Source organism: Strongylocentrotus purpuratus, unplaced genomic scaffold (genome assembly GCF_000002235.5).
Source record: "Strongylocentrotus purpuratus isolate Spur 01 unplaced genomic scaffold, Spur_5.0 spur5_scaffold_2, whole genome shotgun sequence".
NCBI classification, from domain to species: domain Eukaryota; kingdom Metazoa; phylum Echinodermata; class Echinoidea; order Camarodonta; family Strongylocentrotidae; genus Strongylocentrotus; species Strongylocentrotus purpuratus.
Genome location: NW_022145605.1, coordinates 23,579,774 through 23,600,215, shown reverse-complemented (window position 1 = coordinate 23,600,215; position 20,442 = coordinate 23,579,774). Strand labels below are relative to the sequence as shown.

The 20,442-nt window shown below is 36.6% G+C and overlaps 2 protein-coding genes across 2 annotated transcripts; one reads left to right on the top strand and one right to left on the bottom strand.

Moving 5' to 3' along the window:
• Positions 1-260: 260 nt before the first annotated feature.
• LOC105445574 (G-protein coupled receptor GRL101-like) lies at positions 261-5,784 on the top strand. The gene is made up of 5 exons (XM_030991136.1): positions 261-280; positions 1,049-1,120; positions 2,130-2,201; positions 3,792-3,863; positions 4,407-5,784. The coding sequence occupies exons 1-5, from the start codon at positions 261-263 to the stop codon at positions 5,527-5,529; spliced, it is 1,359 nt and encodes a 452-aa protein (XP_030846996.1). The 3' UTR covers positions 5,530-5,784.
• A 9,718-nt stretch (positions 5,785-15,502) lies between these two features.
• Positions 15,503-19,616, bottom strand: LOC100888598 (deleted in malignant brain tumors 1 protein). Its single transcript, XM_030991135.1, has 4 exons — positions 19,598-19,616; positions 18,279-18,587; positions 16,937-17,311; positions 15,503-15,950 (listed from the first exon to the last, which is right to left on the bottom strand). The coding sequence occupies exons 1-4, from the start codon at positions 19,614-19,616 to the stop codon at positions 15,700-15,702; spliced, it is 954 nt and encodes a 317-aa protein (XP_030846995.1). The 3' UTR covers positions 15,503-15,699.
• Between the last annotated feature and the right edge of the window lie 826 nt (positions 19,617-20,442).

Genomic DNA, 20,442 nt, shown 5'->3' with positions numbered 1-20,442 from the left:
TGTTATGAGCTTTGAAGAATTTATACTATTTTCTGAATATTGTATATTCATAGTTATTGATTTTTATGTAAATAGTTTATCAAAATTCACATTTTTCATGGTTAACTGGAAAAATTACTCTTTATTTTAGTGTATCCACACATAAACATATTACTATCAATCTAACTTGGATGCTGGTGTGAAGAAATAAGATTCTTAAGGAGAAAATTGGAAATTTATATCATCATTAGAAAGAAAATAATCTAGTGGATAGTGAGGACATGACGTCCCCGTCTCATGAGTGAGTTGTCAATTTGTCTAGTGCTTTTCAAACTTTCTTATTAGTTATCCGATTTTGCTCAGACTTTTTTTTGAATGGTTAGTCTGATTTTTCTGCTTCTATTGAAAGTGAGTTATTTTTGGAGTGGACTTGGTCTTTAATGTTCATCAGATAGAAAATTGTGTGTTGGTGTGTATGGGAAAGAGGGTATGTGTGAATGCAAATTATTTCCCTTTTCTTCCTTTTAAAAATAAAAAATAAAAATAAAAAATCTAAATAATGTACTTAGTTTCGTATGCAATTACTTAAGAAAGACTTCTACATAAAGCCCGGCCTTCCTGTCTAGTCTCCAAATACTGCCATTAATGTACATGTAAAATAATGTTTTCCCCTTGTTCCTCATGTCTTCTCCACTTGTGTTATTCTCATGTTATATATTGATACATGTATTATATTTCAACTTTTATATGTTTGTTTTCCTTTGTATATTTTAATGAAAATATTAAATAAAATGAACTTGAACTTGAACCAGAAGAAGCTAGAGAAAATTGATAATGATTTTATTTTTAATTCCAAATCAATTCTCGTAATGATTTATTAACTTATTACTGAATAATCTAAATGGACTTTAATAAATGTTATGTATTATTATTATTATTATTATTAACAATTTTGACAAGAAATATTTTGCAAAATAACATTAAAAAAAAAAGTTGAACTACCCCCGAAAAGATTTGAAAACGATGTAGAATAATGCTGTCAGTAATCTTCGTATCCTTTTTTCCACAGACATGTTCACGACAACCAAATCTCCAACATTGATATTGATGCTTTCAGAGGACTTGATACTCTGAATTTTATGTAAGTATATTTCATGTTCATTCGACACTTAAAGGGGATAAATATTTTGTTAAGCCACCATTGTGCAGTAGTTACAGGAAAAGAAGATATTTAGACCACCCTAGACCAAAATACCCAGATAACTACGTAACCTCTAATTGAATTATTCCTAGGTAAGTGACAGACGGGAAAGTTGTCCTCGGGCAGTCGTCTTGATACCTCAGTCATATACCGACAAGACCGACAAAAGAGCGAACAAAAATATTACATTTACATATATGACCAATAATGGGTCGGTTTGGAGTCGATCTGATGTCGGTTTGGTGGTTTGACTGAGGTATGACATGATAAATACAGGTTACATTACCGCCGTACGCCGTATGACTTAATTGATGTACTTTTAAATGCTTTTATGAAACCAAATAATGAAATATTGTCACCCTTTCTCTTTCATCAATAATTTAAGTTATTTCCATTATATTACATCTATCGAATGATTGATTATCATTTGCCGCATGTTTTCTGATCTTTCTCGTTCCTTCACAGTGACCTGTCAAATAATTCAATCAGAGAATTAAGGAAGGGAATGTTTGATGATCAATCAAATCTTACCTTCGTGTAAGTTGATTCAATATTTTTTTCCTCATTTCTTCCCACCCCAGCACGAATTATTTTAATGTTTTTCATAGGAATTCAATGCTAGAATATGAAATAATTAATATTTAAATTATTTTTTCGACAGGACACTTTGTGGGTAATGTCCACAGCTGCAGATCTTTTCAATATTTCACTTGGGATATAAGAGGGACAGGAGAAAAATAGCAATGCGTGAATTATCACTGATTTGGAAAGAATGTAACATTCCAAGTAATGATGACGGTGATGTTGATGATGAGGATGATGATGATGATGATAATGATTATGATCTGATTGCTTATTAAAACACCCAAAGTTTGAGTGTAGTGACGTGGCAATACGCGAGATTATATAATAAATTAATCCAGGCTGTTTTGCACCTTTTCTCCTTCAGGGATTTCACTAACAACCCGTTGGAATACATCGAACCGGGGACTTTCCAGAATCTGAGTCGGCTAGAATATTTGTAAGTTTGTGAACTAGTCACTGCTAGCTCGAAATACTATTATAGTATTAATGACTGCTTTGAGAGAAATAGTTGTTTTTATACGCTCAAGGGAAGGTTAGAATTGTGCTATTGCCAGAGGCGTGCCGAGAGCAATAGCCCCGAAAGCGTATAAAAACAGCTATTTCTCGAATATTAAAGCAGTCATTAATACTTTTATATGCCAAAAAAAGAGTCAACTTATGACACCACCTTGGCCTTTCTCTAGTTTATCTGCACGGTTGTTTTTTATGAGTGTATCTTTGAGAGTAGACTAGATCTAGATTCTTATGATTCTAGTCTAAGCAAGATATTTTTTCAATTTTGGGGGTGGGCCGGCCTTGTGGGGAATATGGAGAAAAACCTGCGCTTTCATATGACACCTCACTTATTGAGTATCACCTTCAGAATCACGAGAAATATTAGTTTGAATCTCTGGTATAACATCGACCAATTTAGCATGAATGCGCGATGGCCAATGCATAGGGATGTGTGCAATCTCTACGGGAAGGATTTGAGCACTACTCGACCTATTTACTAGAATCTATAGGCCTACTAGATCTATTTTGAAAAAAAATTATGGAGAATTTAACGCACCCTTTTTGGTGCTCTTACTGTCAGCAAGTCTTGCATTTGATCATCATCAAGAAGTTGAAATCTTGGGAGAGTTTCTTCAGCCATTTTTGCCTTCGGTTTGGAATTTAGTACGATCGAGATTTCCGTTTTTAAATTACCGACCAATTCTTTGCACAAGTACGGTATCCTCGATCGCTCAAACCAGTTTTTAACATGTGAACCTATAGGTATTTCACCAAGACTGAATTATTTTCCCGGTAACCATGGTAACTGGAATTTTACCGGGAATTTTACAGGAATAGTTAAAGTTTATGACTGCAATTTCGACCAATCAGATGGCTGGATTACTTAAGTGAGGTATATAAACATATATATTGACTAATTGGATGTGTTGGATACATTGACTGCTTTATGGGGGAAGGTTGAAACTATTGTCTAATGTGATCTCGAAAATGTGATGTGACCCTAGACGCAGTAGAGGGGCATAGTGCAGTCTTGAGGTCACCGAGGAGCTCTAGTTTTACCCGCCCGAAAAATAAGCAGTCAGTATCTGTTTTATATACCGCATCCCCATGTAAATTCTCGTAAATAGATATTGACCAAAATATGCCTGTCATAATGTATTTATTTGTCTAGTCTAGGGAAACTTACTCGTCTAATAAAGTAATAGCATGATCGAATAAATATAGAGCAGCTGAAAGACAAGCTAAAGTTTTAATGTTAAGAGTTTACCCCTGCATATCAATAACAACATTGATAAGTTATATAGAACTCGTACACATAATGTCCTACAATCTAAACAATTTGCTTGTAGCCAATCGTGCAAAATATGCATCAATCTGATGATGATGTTCATAATGATTGCTTCTTGTATAGCGCCTTATTACTAAGTGTCTGTAGCGCCAATGTTAGGCGTTAATAGCGCTCGCTCTAAAATGTCTCACAAAATTGTATTGTCGTTCATTATTCTATTTCTCTCTCTCTCTCTCTCCATAGAAACTTGGTGAATGTCCAACTGGCAAATCTCGAACCAGATACCTTTCAAGGGATTACCTCCCTCAAAGGCTTGTAAGTTACGACTTCTTCAATAATGACATTTACATGTATAACTGTATCTGACGTAATCCCAATTATTCATACCACTACCCCCTTACCCCACCCCCCCTTTGGCCTGTATTCAATTTTAAAATCTTGCCCGGCATCATCGGCAATCACGGCCTGTCACGTTTGCCCATTCCATCCCCTCGCGTTGTCTCACGTCCAACCCGTTTTGTCCAAGGTAGCCTGAAACGTGATTGCCGTTGCCGCTGGGAACATAATGTAAACCTAGCATAAATGATTCTGCATTTTTCCCCCCAAGAAATCTTACTCAGACCACAATTCCCAGTATCACAATCATGATGTAAATTATTGTGCTATTCTTAATTTCAGTAACGCTGGACTCACTCTACTTTGAACAAAGTTGACGGAAACTTTGATTATTTACGTACACCATCAAATACAGCCCTTTAACAAATAAGAAGTTTCCTCCTTGCTCTGGCACATAACCGCCCGAACAAACAAATCCATCGGAGACATTGTTTATTGCAAATATTTGTGTACATCTTTCAGGTCGACTGATGACTACAGGCTTTGCTGTTTGTTCGACGAGACAGATCTGTGCAGCATTGCTTCCTCGAACTTCCTGGACTCCTGCTCCCGTCTTATGCCAAACACAATCTTAAGGGTAACCCTTTGGGTCATAGGGTGGGGCGCCCTCATCGGCAATACCATAGTTCTTGTCTTTAGGTGTCGTACCGATCATTCAGTCAGCGCAAAGACTCAGGGACTGTTCATCTCCAACCTGGCCATAGCAGATTTCCTGATGGGAATCTACATGATTATAATAGCATCAGCAGATGTGTACTACGGAGATTATTTCTACCTCTTCGCAGAGCAATGGCGTGGATCGGTCACTTGCAAAGTCGCAGGATTCATCGCTGTTCTATCCAGCGAAACGTCCGTATTCGTACTTGCGATCATTACGATAGATCGAGTCCTTAGCGTCATGTTCCCCTTTGGAAAACTGAAGTTTCGGGCTACTTCTGCTCGCGTTGGAGTGGCGCTTATATGGACCATTGCTGTTGTAGTGAGCATTGTTCCTTTGATTGTTAGCTCCTACATCAGCGGTTTCTACGGCCTGTCAGATGTTTGTGTTGGACTACCACTCAATGTCGAGTCAACAGAGACTGGAGAATTAGTATATAATTACGAGAGAAGGGTGTGGGAATACCTCAAATATGAAACAACAAAGAGACCAAGTTGGGTGTACTCAATCGCCATCTTTCTCGGTGTGAATTTCTTGATTTTCATCCTCATTCTGCTCTCCTATGTCGTCATATTCGTTCACGTTCGCAAGTCGGCACGCAGTGTGGCCAATCCGGCAAGCGGTTCGGGTAGCAGTGACCGCGCCCGGGAAGTGAAGCTGGCAACACGCATGTCTATCATTGTCCTGACGGATTTCTTTTGCTGGATGCCGGTGATCATCATGGGTATCCTTTCGCAAACAGGTGCTGTCACCCTCCCGGTATCCCTCTACGCCTGGAGCATTGTCTTTATCTTGCCTATCAACGCATCCATCAATCCATATCTCTATACCTTCATCGCAATATGTGGTGGTTCAAAGACGAGATCTACCTCAAGCCCTACGCAAAAGACCCGTTTCTCGACCGCGGTGTCTGAAACACGAGCATGATGTAGAAGTACTCAAAGTGGTGGTACGCAATCTACCACAAACCATGCTCTAAAGATTCGTACCATAAACACCATGTCTCAGACACGAACATATTAAAAAGAGGGAATATACTGTCTTAATCTGTCGGTTCAAAGATGAAATCTACCTGAAACTCAGCTGTATAGACCCGTTAAACATGACCACGATGTCTGGTACACAAGTATGCTGTAGGATTATACTTCATATGTAGGTTTAAAGACGAAATCTACCTTAAACTCTGCTTTAGAGACCCGTTAAACATGACCACCACCAGTTCCCTCATTTGCATATTATGGTAATTTTTGCAAATATGGTCATAACATTTATATTTTTTCCCATGAATCATATATTCTTTATTTTAAGCATCCTTTTTCACTAAATGTATTCGTTAGACCATATTAAACAACAATACGACAACAAATTTGGAAGAGCTAGGTTATTCCTTTTGTTTCTCTTGTTTCGATATTTTCTTATGTATTTCATTGTTTTTTCAACTTATGTATGTTATTATTTATTTTTAAAATTATTTCTAACTACAATTTAACTATTTTGACTCCCAAAACAAACACCTAAACTTTAAACAAGACCCAATAACCAATGTTTTATCTCTTGTTAGGAAAAAAAAAATGACATTTCCATATGTTGTGTACCCAAATCACGAAAATGAGCGATTTTCGGGCCGACATGCAAAGACAAAAGGTCACTAAACTTTGTAACTGTACCCCGGTTTTCAAATTATTGTTTTAAAAGATGCGCAAGACTCGAAAGAAAAAATTCATGGAGCGGCGGGGCGCCATCCGTATGCTTTCCCGAACAATCAGAAAAACAGCGGAGGGGGGGGGGGGCATAATGCCCCCCCGGCCTTATTAGGGTTAAACTCTACTTTAAAGACCCGCTAAACATGACCATCATCACAGTAAGTAATACGCTTAGACTCCGCGGGGGGGGGGGGGGGGCATGACGTCTACGCTAAGAGTCCGCGGGGGGCTTGAAGTCTCCGCGAGCCTTTGTATTATATTGTTTTTTTTTATGAGATCGCCGACCGAAGTTGGTGCAGCTATCTCCTCCTGAACCCTCCCCTCAGGGTACCGGTGCCCGGTGCCATCGTCCGCGGGAGGGTCTACTCTGTGGAGTTGGCTATACCCCGCCCGAGGTCCTCTTCCGTGTCGACGTCCAGGGCGAAAACAGACACGATATGCATAATGCATGATATGCGTGACGACAGAGATACCTCATGCATATTCAACATTACATCCGTATCAAAGAGACACACAACCGATGACCATCAATTCATAATATGTTGCGTATCAAATGCACGATGCAAAGGGTCGGGATTACGCAGTGTAAAGCATCTTTCTATAGGATGTGCTTTGTAGTAGCTGTACAAGCCAGAGAGATACACGGGGCTTCCCTGTTCTCGTCGACGTCCAAACTTAGAGACCTATTTCCATCATGATTGCCGCGATTTTTATAAATTTTTCGTGAATGGAGGTATGAAATCAAAGCTTATTTTGTGATTATTACGGCCATGTTTAATGAATTTTGATTATCATTTTCTAAAGGAAAGTTTTCACAAGAAAATGATTGGTCTGACAGTTCAGTTGCAAGCTGCCTTCAGTCAACACAATATTCGTACAACTATACAACTACACATACGTCTATCCATCCATCGAAGAACCCGTCAACACAACAGCGTGCGGGCCGAAGTGCCATAATTTTGTACACCAATACAGCTATGAAACTATACGACTCTACGTCTACTTAGCCATCAGAGACTAATATTGTCTTATATCTACAGTAAATTACAAGAAAGCATAAAATAAGGTTATGAATTGTACACTTACATATTAATAATTCAATATCAACCAGACAGAAGTAAGTGTCTTCATGCATTGCAAAACAGTCAGTTGCGTAGTGAGTTAAATCGTTTTTTGTTTTGCAGAACAAAAAGCTGCATCACCATGCACCATTCTTACATGTTACATGCAGGCTCCAAGAAACGTTTTCAAAGTGTGGGGGGGGGGGGGATCAGTTAGATCGCAGCGAGTTGAGTGTATATAGGCATGGGGTCTACGGGTTTCAAAGGGCCATAAAGCCCCGAAAGCTCACGGGTTTTAGGCATTTAATTAGGGTCAGATGAGCATATTTTGAATACTTTATTTGTGACACTGGCAGGTCACTGATTGGCGTGGGGTCCAAATGTAGAGTTGCGTAGTGTTGGGTACCAACTACGCTGGCCTACGTTAGTATAATTATGCTGATGGACGCAAACAATTCAACATGTTAAATTTTTCCCGCGTACTTTCGGCGTAGAAACTTGACGCAGAAAGTACGCCTTTTCACGCAACACTACGCTACTGTACGCCATGCCTACGCAACAGTACGCTACCCTACGCCAGATCGACAAAGCAGTAAAAGCTTTCCACACAGTAAGCAACCGTAAGCAATCATAATCAAACCTGTTCGCCAGCCTATGCATAACCTACGCAGGGACTACAGTGAAGCAACATTTTTCCATTAATACGCAGCCTAATTTCTGCGTAGTGGGTACGGCACACTACGCAACTCTACGCAGTTCCAGTGTGAAAGAGGCTCATAGAATAACTACCGGTAGAATTGGATCGGTAAAAAAAAAAAAGGCAAATAAAGTTCTTGGTGGTTTTAATTTAGAGTGTCTCTATACATCTATTGACACCCCCGCCCCCTCCAGAATCCCGCAGGTTTCCGCGGGTCCTGCTAGTAATGTATAATACACGAGCATGCTGTAGGATTATAAGCTGGTGGATCAAAGACGAAAACTACCTTAAACTCTACTTTGAAAACCCGTTAAACATGACCACCATGTCTACTACAGGAACATGCTGTAAAAGATGTTCTCCTTATCACAAAAAAATAGATAATGGACTGAAAAAGAAAAAAAAAATCGATGGTGATTTGTTTACCTCAAGTAGTATTTGACCTATTAGTTAAAAAAATGAGAACAGTTACTCAATGACGAATTTAGTTGATAAAAAGACAAAGAGTTTTGTTTAGATTGTTTAAATCATGTGGGTATAGCCTCCCTAATATTAGAATGGCGAAACGATTATTTGACTCATTTGTAAGACCAATATTTTAAGACGGATCAGAGATGTGGGGCGATTTTACTGTTAATTTTGAAAAGTTAGCGTTCATGGTAAATTGTGTCGAAGGCCTTTGAGAAGTCTAGAATTTGTGTGACAAAAATTATCAGTTGCACTAACAATTTTATTAATGAGTGTTAATATAGCATGTCTTGTGGCGTATTTCTGTCCAAAAATAAACTGAACAGCATTAAGTAAATTGTTTTTGGAAGGAAACTCATGGTTTGTGTATACATAAGTTTTTCTAATATTTTGGAAAAAGAGGTAAGTAAAGAGTTTGGCTTACAATTTCCCTGTTCATGTCAGCCAATTTTTTAAAAATACAGGTATTACTTTTGCTCTTTTAATGAAAAAGGGTACGTCACCACATGTAAAAAAAGAGGTTACATATACGGGTTAGTGGGATAACTATTTCGGAAATAATATGTTTAAGTAGTGAATTTGTCATTTGCTATCTATTTTGTTAATTATTGTTGTATTAGTGTTGTTTATATATTCAAATTGTTATGATTGTACAAAACTGTAAAGCGCATAGAGAAATTTACAATTTATTATGCGCTATATAAATATACTCTATTATTGTTATTATTATTTGTAATACCATCATATCGAGCGCTCTTTTTACTCTTTAAATTGTTAACAATATCAATAACCTCTACCTCTTGTACCGAGACCCCAAAAATGATTCAGGATTTCGACGATCAAGAAATGAATGAAATGAATGATTTGAAGTGAGGATGGCTTGTGCAAGATTTAGCCCTATATTTTCGAACTAATCATTGAGACTCTAAGCAAAAAAAAGAAGCTGTTTCTTGAAAGCATGTGCTTCCGAATAAAATCTCATGAATATCCTGCTTATTTTTGTTTATATTAAGTGCATGGTTAATTAGCTTTCAAGTGTTTTTAATGTCATTTCGATGAAATTAAAATTGTTTAAAGATTTTTTTTTGCATAACGTAAAATACTAACTTGTGTATTTGTTATAAGTCTTAAATTGGTTTTCGTTTGACTCTTTTGGCTAGGAGTTGAATTTGTAAAATAAGCGATTTTTCCTATTAATTGAACGTTAAGGGATTTTGTTATCCATGGAGATCGCGGTCTCAAACAAACTTTAGGTTTCTTTAAATTTATCAATATGTTTACAAGTTAACTTACGACACCGGATTAGAACCTTTCCGTGTTTAAGGTAATTACAAGATAGGTAAGTAAGAATAAATTGGGAAATGGTAAATTATAATTGAGATTATGATAATAGAAATAGCTTGAACATACATATTTTGTAAATATATTATCCATGAGCGAGACTGTTGTCCTTGTTATTCGAGTAGATTTACTTACGAGAGGCATATGGGATTGAACTGAACGTGAAAACTGTTGACTAGATATAAGGGATTTCATATGTTCATTATTCACGGCTGATAAAAGAGGGAACGACAAACCGTTCAATTTATTCATTTTTCGTGGCTTTCATTTAACATGGGATTACGTCATTTCTACATATATCATTTTACCGTGGCGGTACATGGATTCACGCCAATATTACAATGGCATTACACACAGATTTGAGTATCCTACCCAATTACAGAACTAATGCTGGAATCTAAGCTGAAAAATTTAGGAATCATGTGATAAATGTAATCTGCACCCCATACGTTAACCTTAAAATCAAAATATGTGAAATCCAATCATGTAGCCAGAGAAGGGTTAAACCACGGCTAGAAACCCCTTCTCGTAAACGAATGTCCCCTCTGCATTGCCACGATCACCCCTTGCTAGCGTCAGGAAAGCCCGATCAGACGGGGAAGATTTTTATGTAACCCGGATGCACCACCCCTTCCCAGCTCTCATCATGGAGTATACTAGCCTCCATGCCGTAACCAAGCTGACGACACACAACCTGCGCATCATCATGACCAAAGGGATCATCCCATATGGGACCCGTTTCACAAAGTCTTTTTCCAAAGACAAATGACAAATATCAGAGACAAATCTGCTGATAACCAATCAGAAGCAAGGATTTCAGTAGCTTAAAACAACAACTGTCATTTGTCACTGATGACAAGTTTTGTGAAACACCCCATTGTATTCCATTGGTAGTAGTAGTATATTTCTACACAGCCACCGTTAGGATGGCCTCCTTCAACTAGGCGGCCATCATACATGTTTTCTAGAAATGATTAAGTTGTTTAAATTTACAATAAGCTGCCAGTACAAAACCGTAATAAGAAAATAGACAGTTATTGCAACATGTGACTGCCTGTTCCCAAATCCTTACTTTGCAAAAAGGTTTTGCCTGTTCACCTATAGTGATCACTTTTAAGACGCCTGTACTTCTTTAAACAGGTCTTATATTACAAACCGGCTCATGTTCGTTTCTAAAGATATCATATCACTCTAGTTGATCTTATCTGATGAAATATTTCAAGCTTAAAACCGAACGTATTTTTCAGCGTTTACTGTGTTTCCAATTCTACTATTGTTTAATGTTAAAGAGAGGAAGATCCTTTAAAAGCTCTGTAGCTTTCTTTCACAACTTCTGTGGTAGCAAAGCCATTTATGAGAATCTTGATTCATGTACTTCTCCTACTACTTCAAAAGTCTAAGATGAACCCGAATACCTTCCTAGTACTTCCACAGTTGACTTTTATATTTGCTCGCTCACTGATCAATAGAATTTGCTTTCGTGATCTCAAAATGTTGCCATGTTTTTATTGTATATACTTAAATACTTTGTTAGTTTATAAATTTTTATTTATTGCTCTCTTTTTCTGTACATGGCTTCATGATAGACTGGAATAGTTAATGAGCTACCCTGCTTTTGATAACTGAATAAATAAATAAATGGCTTCGAATCCCCCATGAAAAAACAACTACCAAGAGCATTTAAAACCTGGCAAATCCTAATATACTAGGTGGGCATAGATTTGCACTTTGAAAGCCAGAGAGTATTTTATGTATCGAATATCTATTTTGATGATTAAAATATGTCGATCGTAATAAACAATACGTCGGAAATTTAATAGTCTGTTGCTGAAAGCATATGAAGACACGAGTTTTTCCACACACAGAAACAAAATCATTGATGTATTTCAAACGTGAATTTGTTCTTCCACAGAATATTATGTTATTTCAGCAAGGCATACATATCGACAGCTTATATTTGAAGCCTTTGCTGAAATGCCATAATGTGGCGTTAATAAAAATTGTACTGGCCTTTTTTAATGTTGCACACACACACATACACTTTCACACACACACGCACATCAAAAGCAGAATGACGTTCGAGATATGGGGCTCGCGAATGTGAAAATAAAGACAACTGCGCCTTAAGTTACAATATTGATAAAATACCTTGGTTTCCCCCTTCACATTTTTCTGCGTAATTTTAGTAATAGTTTCTAAACTTTAACAAAGTAAGTAAGGACAACGCATTGTCATCTTTATACTGAAAATGTAAATTTTGTATTATCTTTCTGCGTAATTGCGTAAAAGAAGTGTTAACTCATTTACATTTATGAAGATTTTAATCTCAAAACGGCTTTAGCGAACACACGTGTATCGAAGACCACCCTTTTGTGTTCTTTGAGCGGTAGTGAATGTAACTTCATTAAAGTAACCTGAACAGGAAGACCAACAACATGCGTGTCCCACTTCAGTGGTCTTTATACACAGGTTTCACTAAAGTTTACAAAGTAAAGAGAACACATTCTTGTTTATATTTTATTTTCCTTTTCTACAAAGAGTGCAGTGGCGGATCTTCAGGAGGAGGAAGGGGGGGGGGGGGGGGTCATCGGGCATAAGACTCCCCAGACATTAAATAAAAATAAAATGAAATGAAATGTGCCCCTTATCGGGCATCCGGCAACAGTTCCTCACCCTATAGCCCCCTGAAAATGATGCCTTTTTCTTTTTCTGTTTTGGTTATGTTTTATACCCCTCGCCAACGAAATACTGAGGCCGCCACTGTAATGAACATAATCAAATATTATAATCTTAGGGACGTAGATGAGAAATATCAAATGGTATCCTACATACCTAAAATTGCTCGTGAGCAATACAATTATAATAAAGTCTTTGAAAAGATATGAATTCAAAACTAAAACATGAAAAGCATGTAGAAGCTACCTTTAAAGCGTTACAGTTTTGAAAAAATATGGCTAGAAACAATTGCATGTTGCAGTATACAATCGAACACTCACTAGGTCTGTTTCTTATCGGTACCTTCCTTTCCGAACGTCTCTTTAATCATGTTAATAGAACAGCAAAGATTCCGAGGTACATTATAGTGTGCAGAGTTTTAAAACGTGATGCGAAAATATCATATTTATCATAAAGTAAGTTTGCAAACAAAAGTTATTATGCCCTACAAAGCTTTGGAAACTACCACCATTTTAAGAATATACATATAACATGTTTGCTTTATATACATAATATGATTTATGATTATAGTGAAACTAAACAAAGATAAAAAAAAGTGGTTCAAAGTCTCTTCAGAAAGTTTTTAGTCTTACGATTGATTGAAATATCATGAAATATAATCTAATCTTCAGAAAGTTCTTAGTCATACACTTGATTAAAATATCATGACATATAATCTAGTCTTCAGAAAGTTCGTAGTCCTACAATTAATTAAAATATCATGACATATAATCTAGTCTTAGTTCTTAGCAATACAATGAATTAAAATATCATTACATATAATCTGGTCTTCAGAAAGTTCTTAGTCATACAATTAATTAAAATAGCGTGAAATATAATCTAGTCTTTAGAACGTTCTTATTCATACAATTAATTCAAATATCATGACATACATAATAAGGCCAATGCAGCAAAGATTAAAAGATGAACAACCTCAAAAAAGAAAAAGATTTGTTATTAATTTCACTACCTTAAGTTAATTAAAATGTATTCGTAGATGAGTAGGCCTACACAGCTTTTGTTTCACCAGCAAATTACGAAAGCTGAACCAAATTTATGAATACGTAATATATCTACATCGGATCACGTTTTTATGCCAGGACTCACACGTACACGTACGTGGCTTTTGGATATCAGATATAATCGGAATTAAATAAATGACAATCAAAGTCCATAGTGGATTACATTCGATCATTTCATTGAACACATCAAATTTCAAATAAATAAGAACACACGCCTTTTAAAAAAATAAATACAAATAAAACTCATATCATTTTAAACAAATCAGAACAAGGGTTTGATTGAATGATAAATATAAATATAAATATATATATATATATATATATATATAAATATATATATATATTTATGTACTCTGTGTAAAGTCACGCATGTGATTTGAATAACCAATTGAGCGATAAGGCACAATTATTAATCCATGATTTAAGTCTGTTTGAACGCTGGGTGAAAAAGACAAGATATATTGTATAATGGGTATATAGCTACGCATGATTTGAATAAATAATATTTGCACGAGATGTATCAATATTTCTGAAATATAGAACATCTTTTTATGAATGGTATTCTGCGATAACAGTAAGGTATAAATGAGAAATGAGAGGCTAAGCAGATTTACTTACAATATATATACTCTAAATAACAGTTTATTTAATCATTTACCATTTGTTGATTTTTTAATTCTACATGCTACATGCGTATTCAACTGAAGATGGAACTTTTTTTAAAATATTTTTTTTTAAATGCATGCCAATTATTATTTCAGTAGTCATAATGTACACACGTACACTCAACAAATCTACCACGATTCTAATGAAACCATTGACAAATAGCAGTGACCATTTAAAATAATATACTGGATTATTTTGTGAGATAGTACAATGTATAAGTATATACAACTGAAATCTGAGTACCGTTTCAACGTATACATATATGTAGGCCAACATTTTCAGTTTTAGGTTTCAATATTTTTACATGTATTTTGTCTTTTTTAATATACACTTTTTGTACTAATTTCTTTCATTGTTTTATGTCAAATATTGAATACTTATAAATCATATTTAGTGAAACCAAAATAAATCAGAATATTATAACAAACAACATCTTTGTTGTATCTGTTGTTTTATTGCTAGATAATTTATTGCTCAATATTCAATCTCACAGAGTGTTTTACGCTCTATCTCTTATTTAAAAAAAATGAAATAATGAATGCGTCAGAGGTGAGCAAAGTAGATACTAAGAGAGAAGAGAAAGGAGAACAAAGGGAAACGGAAAGAAGAGAGAGAACATGGAAGGAATTGAGGGTGAAGATGAGAAGTGGGTGATACTTAGAAGAGAGAGAGAGAGAGAGAGAGAGAAAAGTAAAAAAAAAAGAGTACAATGAAAATACATTTAAAACAATGCGAAAAACACATTTCTTTAAGTCTTGTTCCTGAATAGCTCTTTTGACCTTTTGCCTTTTTAAATATTTTGGGTAGATTACCGTAGGATACTATTAATTTATGAACTGTTTGTATTTTGGTTGTAAGTGATTTGTAATTATGTACATGTATTATTTTCATTTGCAAAGTTTTAATGGTAATCTAAATTGATATAATTTGTAATGCAATTTCTGTTTCCTTTAATTATCAGCTCTTTTCTTCTAAACCGCTTAGAGGCAATTTGCAATTTGCGGTATTCAAATATCTTATTATTATTATTATTATTATTAATGAAGTTGTTGTCCATTTCCACATATCCCCATTATCAGTTATACCTTGAGGAAAGACCCTACGGTCGCATTGATTCACCCTCCAAGCCACAAGTGATGCCAAATGACTACTACTACTACTACTACTACTACTACTACTACTACTACTATTACTACTAATACTGCTGCTACTACTACTACTACTACTACTACTACTATTACTACTACTACTACTAATAATAACACGAAGAAAAGGAAGAAGAGGTGGATGCAGATGAAGATATAGGAAATGGATAGCATGGATTAAGAAAAAAAGAAAGTAGAATGTGAGGTCGATCCGAGTGAGGCACACCTAAAGAATGACAGGTGGATTCTAACAAACTGACTTGGGTTTCCGTCCACCCTCTAAACAGGTACATCGACACAGACGGGTGCAGGCATGGGCGTGGTTGATGCTGGTTGAGGTGCAGGTTGAGTGGTAAGAGAAGATAACTGAACTCCCATAGCTGCCGAAGGAGAAGCCTTCTGTTGATTGCACACGAACACAACAGCAACTATAGCGATGATGGTTAGGAGAAACAAGGACACTCCGACGAATGACATCGATCCGATTACCCGAGGAGATGCTCCTGATGTTCCTGATATTGTTGTGTAACCTATCATAATATTTAAAATAATAAATGAGAAAAGGGAGCCACATTGGTATTAAAACTGCTTTTCCTGCAGGCTGTGCAATTATTACTACCCCAGTAGTTGCTGGGTACCCATCTACAACAGGGTGGATAGTGGCATAAGTGGATTAGTGTCTTGCCTGAGAACCTAAGTGACGGGCTGGAATTTGAAGCATCACTATTCTTGGATTGAGAGTTAAGTGAATTAACTCCTATACCCCTACACACCTCCACTATGACTTGAATAAGCATTATAATTATGGGATAATACAATACACAACCCTTACGCCACATTAGCTCTGTGAATAAATTTGTGAATGGAGAACAGACCACGAGGTTTTGTTTATTCTAAAAAATTGTAGGATGTCGTACAAAGGACAATATAGAATTTCATTATCAAGATCAACCCCAAAAGACAGTTACCCGAGTAAACGAATATTGAAAGGATGATTGATAATAAGTCAAGATGACTAACTGGTTTTGTAGTCTAATAAAAAGGAACAAAACCTTCATCAGAAGATGCGGTTCGTGTGAAGACCCAAATGGCGCACCTAGGTGCCCCCGATCAAATGGGAAAAAGGCAGCCAGAAAAGAAATAAAGGCAACATAAAATGATATATAACACCCCTGTCACATTCTCACAATACTTGATGGTCTTGTTCTTGTTTGACTTTCATTTACCAAGTTGGACCGGTGTCTATATACCAACCTCATGATCCCATAACACCAGTGCAACTGGTGTCAATGGCCGGACCCCCGTGCCGTCACTCTTAAGAAGATTAATTTCCTTCATTGTGCACATATAGAGATAACGAGGATGATATCGGGAGGGGGGGGGGGGGTATTCGATCAACATATCTCTCTTTCATATTATATGCGAATACTCAATTCGTTTTACACCCCTGGCTCATGTATCCGCTCAGTTACATAATACAAGGCAGAAAAAAAAAGAAATGTCTGTATAAGCTTACCGCATCTTACTCCTGCATCCTCAAAATGGCCACATATAGAATCCCCTGAAGACAGAGTACAGGACGCCAAGGTATACTCCCAACCAGAGCACTGGACTTGTTGAATCGATCCTGATCCTTGACCATAGAAGGCTGAACTCCTTGCCACGACATTATCGGTGCTATAGCCAAGCTGACGACATACAACCGCCGCTGTTTCAGGATTCCAGTAATCATCACAGATAGTGTTCCATTGGCCATTGTATAAAATCTCTACTCTTCCTTCACTGGGCGATGGACCGTTCACGAGACGTACATCATAGATCCCATCGTAGTAGCTTGTGGTTGTCGTTAGCCATTGGAATGGATCTACGGTCGTTGTGGAAATGTCAATCCCTTCAACATTAAGTGGAAAAGAGGGAAATGTCAGAGAAAAATAGCTCCATCAGGTTTACGTGTTTTAAAGCTGGTTAAAAACTATATGCTTTTTATGCTTGAAGAGGTTTAATTTAATTGTATTTCTAATTCATAAAATTTCTATTTTTTAACCGCTAAAAAGAAAGAACGAAACAATTATTAGATGGATGCATATATTAATGAAACAATGCGAATACTGGTGAAATATCGTTGTTTCACCCTAATAAGGCCTTATTCGATAATAATAAAGTCTTGCGCAACTTTTGAAATATTGTTTTTTGAAAATCGGACCCACGGTTACAAGGTCACGTGACCATTTGTCTTTGCATGTCAGCCCGAAAATCGCTCATTTTCGTGATTTGTGTACAAAACATATGGAAAAGTCATTTTTCCTAAAACAGATCAAACATGGGTTATTGGGTCTTGTTTAAAGTTTAGGTGGTTGTTTTGGGAGTCAAAATAGTTGAATTGTAGTAAGAAATGAAATAAAACAACAAAAACAATGGAATACATAAGTTATAAAAATCAATGAAATACGAAAGAAATTATCAAAACAAGGAACAACATAAGGAATAAGCTGGCTCTTCCAAATTTTTTAGTTGTATTATTATTCAGAATGGTCTAATGAATATATGTAGTGAAAAAGAATGCTTAAATATGAATAATGTGATTTATGGGTAAATATGTGATTTTTATGACTTTATTTGCATAAATTACCATAAATATGCAAATGAGTAAATTTTTCAAAAAATTGAAATTATCATATTATTCTTTATACTTTACTTGACATGCGTGCAAATTTTCGAGGCGATCGACCGCTTCGCGGCCGAGATCTTAAGGGGGGGGGGGGGGGTCAAAATGCCCCCCGGCCGTACTAAGACCTCAAATAGCCCGGCCTTTTTAGGGTTAAGTACGGCCTGCGAACAGTAAGTATAATTCAGCTCACCGCATCTTACTCCTGCATCCTCATAATGGCCACACGAGGAATTCCCTGAAGACAAAGTACAGGATTCCCAGCTATCCTCCCAACCCCAGCACTCGACTCGTTGAATCGGTCCGGATCCTTCACCATAGTAGGCTAAACTCCTTGGTGTTACATTATCAGTGCCATAGCCAAGCTGACGACAAACAATCTCTGCTTCATCATAGTTCCAGTTATCATCACAGATAGTGTTCCATTGGTCATTGTACCAAATCTCTACTCTTCCTTCACGGGGCGATGGACCATTCACAAGTCGTACACTATAAGGTGCCCCTGCAACATGAAATACAGAGCAGGGAAATATCATAGAAAAAAAACGAATGAGAGGTTCGTCTGTCATAGCTGGTTGATAAACTATGTTTTGCACACATGCCTGGATAAAATCTAGGAGGCGAGTTGGGTTAGAGTTGCCTGTCAAACCAAGGTGGGTTCGAATCTAACCAAGGCGGTTTACTGAAGCCTGTCTTGTGTGTTAACGTGCCCCTCTCATGTTTCATAGACGTAGGCTGTGTTATTGTTTTAATGATCAAGCTATTTCAAAATGAGGGACCTGTATAGGTTATAGTAAGGAAGAGACGAAAATAGATTTTTGCCTAGAAGAATTAGAATGAATTTCCCTACTTATTACAAATATAGGAATTAAAAAAGAAATTGCCGATCGCCTTTTATAGCTGATATATGAATATTCTAATTTAAAAAGAAGTCTGTTATTTTCAAAAATTTGTATGGTATATAGAGTTTGTATGTGCATGAACATGTTCAAAAGTTTATTGTGCTCATGGATATTTTAGTATCTTCAAAATGGATTCAATTTTCGTTTAAAAACAATTTCCCCAAGCTAATGATCCATACGTTAAGTATGTAGCACTAAAATAGAATATAAGATTCGTAAACATAAAGGGAAATAATGTGTAAGTATTTTGATAAGACCTACATTTTTTGAAAATAATGTATATAAGAAATCGGTGTGACATTCCATAATAATTAACAATCAATATGAAGACCGAACAATTGTTTCTAGAATCTATTTTTCACGACTACCCATTTAAAACTGACCAGGTAAAGTGATTAACGCATTTACTAAAATCATTTAGTTAGTTAATCCATGGGCTACCGCCAACAGCTAATTTGTTTTATGGCCGGTTTTCTGGAAAGGCCCGAAACATACGCCTATTGAACCAGGTACCTCTGTCCTTGTTTTTTTTTTAAATTCCTGATATGCATATCAATCACAGTGTTTGTATTCAATACGATATAACGAAAATCAAATCTAGGGCAATTACAATAGTAGGGTAGTGTCATGTTCACACATTTCAATAGGTCACGGAGAGGGCTATTAAAATTGCCCTTAGTTGATTTTTCGAAAGCAGTTGAATTCGTGTTATTTCAAATAACATTCCAAGTTTGACTGCAATTTAAAAAAAAAATAGCAATGTGGAGAAAAAAAAACCAATCAATGACATGGCCAAAGAGATTATCGACTAAATTCTAAATTTGAGGGTATCGGAGTCGTAAAGATGCAACAAACACTGCACTATTTATCATGAAAGAGGCCGATCCAAGCAGAAGAGGAGGGAGTAGGGTGTAGTTTACCTACACAAGGCCGAAGGCCCAATATACCGACAAAGCGAAGAAACATGGAAGTTACGTGCATGCAAGGGAAAACAAATGAATTGAAGAAATAATATAGTTGAAACAAAAATACTTGAACTTTACTTCGATATACATCAGCTCCTTCCTTTCTTATTCTCAAATCCCGAAAACAGGCTGGCTTCAAATCAGTTCAATTAAGGATTAAGAGTCGAGAATGGTACAACGAATCGTCTTCTTTCTTTAATAATTTAATGAAACGTCAGAGCTTTCGCGCTTCGCGCGGGAGGGGGGGGGGGGGGGGAAATTCCCCCTCCCTGCACCCACCCCCTAGGAGGTGCTCACTACCGCCCCCTAAAATAATATCCTGCCTATATGCTTGAGAGGATAATAACCCAGGTAGCAAGCATGTGGGACACACATGGGTCCCATATTATCTAAAATGTTATCTTTATTGAGGGTGATTTAAAAAAGTTAAAAACTTGGAAGGGAGGGGGTGCAACCTGCCACACGCCTCTACCTCTTGGTTGCTTTGATC

Excerpts from the sequence above, each read along its gene's own strand:
- LOC105445574 (XM_030991136.1), top strand. The coding sequence starts at position 261 with ATGACGTCCCCGTCTCATGA. Across the intron at positions 2,202-3,791 it reads CTGAGTCGGCTAGAATATTT|AAACTTGGTGAATGTCCAAC; the intron begins GTAAGTTTGTGA and ends CTCTCTCCATAG. Across the intron at positions 3,864-4,406 it reads ATTACCTCCCTCAAAGGCTT|GTCGACTGATGACTACAGGC; the intron begins GTAAGTTACGAC and ends TACATCTTTCAG.
- LOC100888598 (XM_030991135.1), bottom strand. Across the intron at positions 17,312-18,278 it reads GGATGCAGGAGTAAGATGCG|GGATTGACATTTCCACAACG; the intron begins GTGAGCTGAATT and ends TTAATGTTGAAG. Across the intron at positions 15,951-16,936 it reads GGATGCAGGAGTAAGATGCG|GTTACACAACAATATCAGGA; the intron begins GTAAGCTTATAC and ends ATATTATGATAG.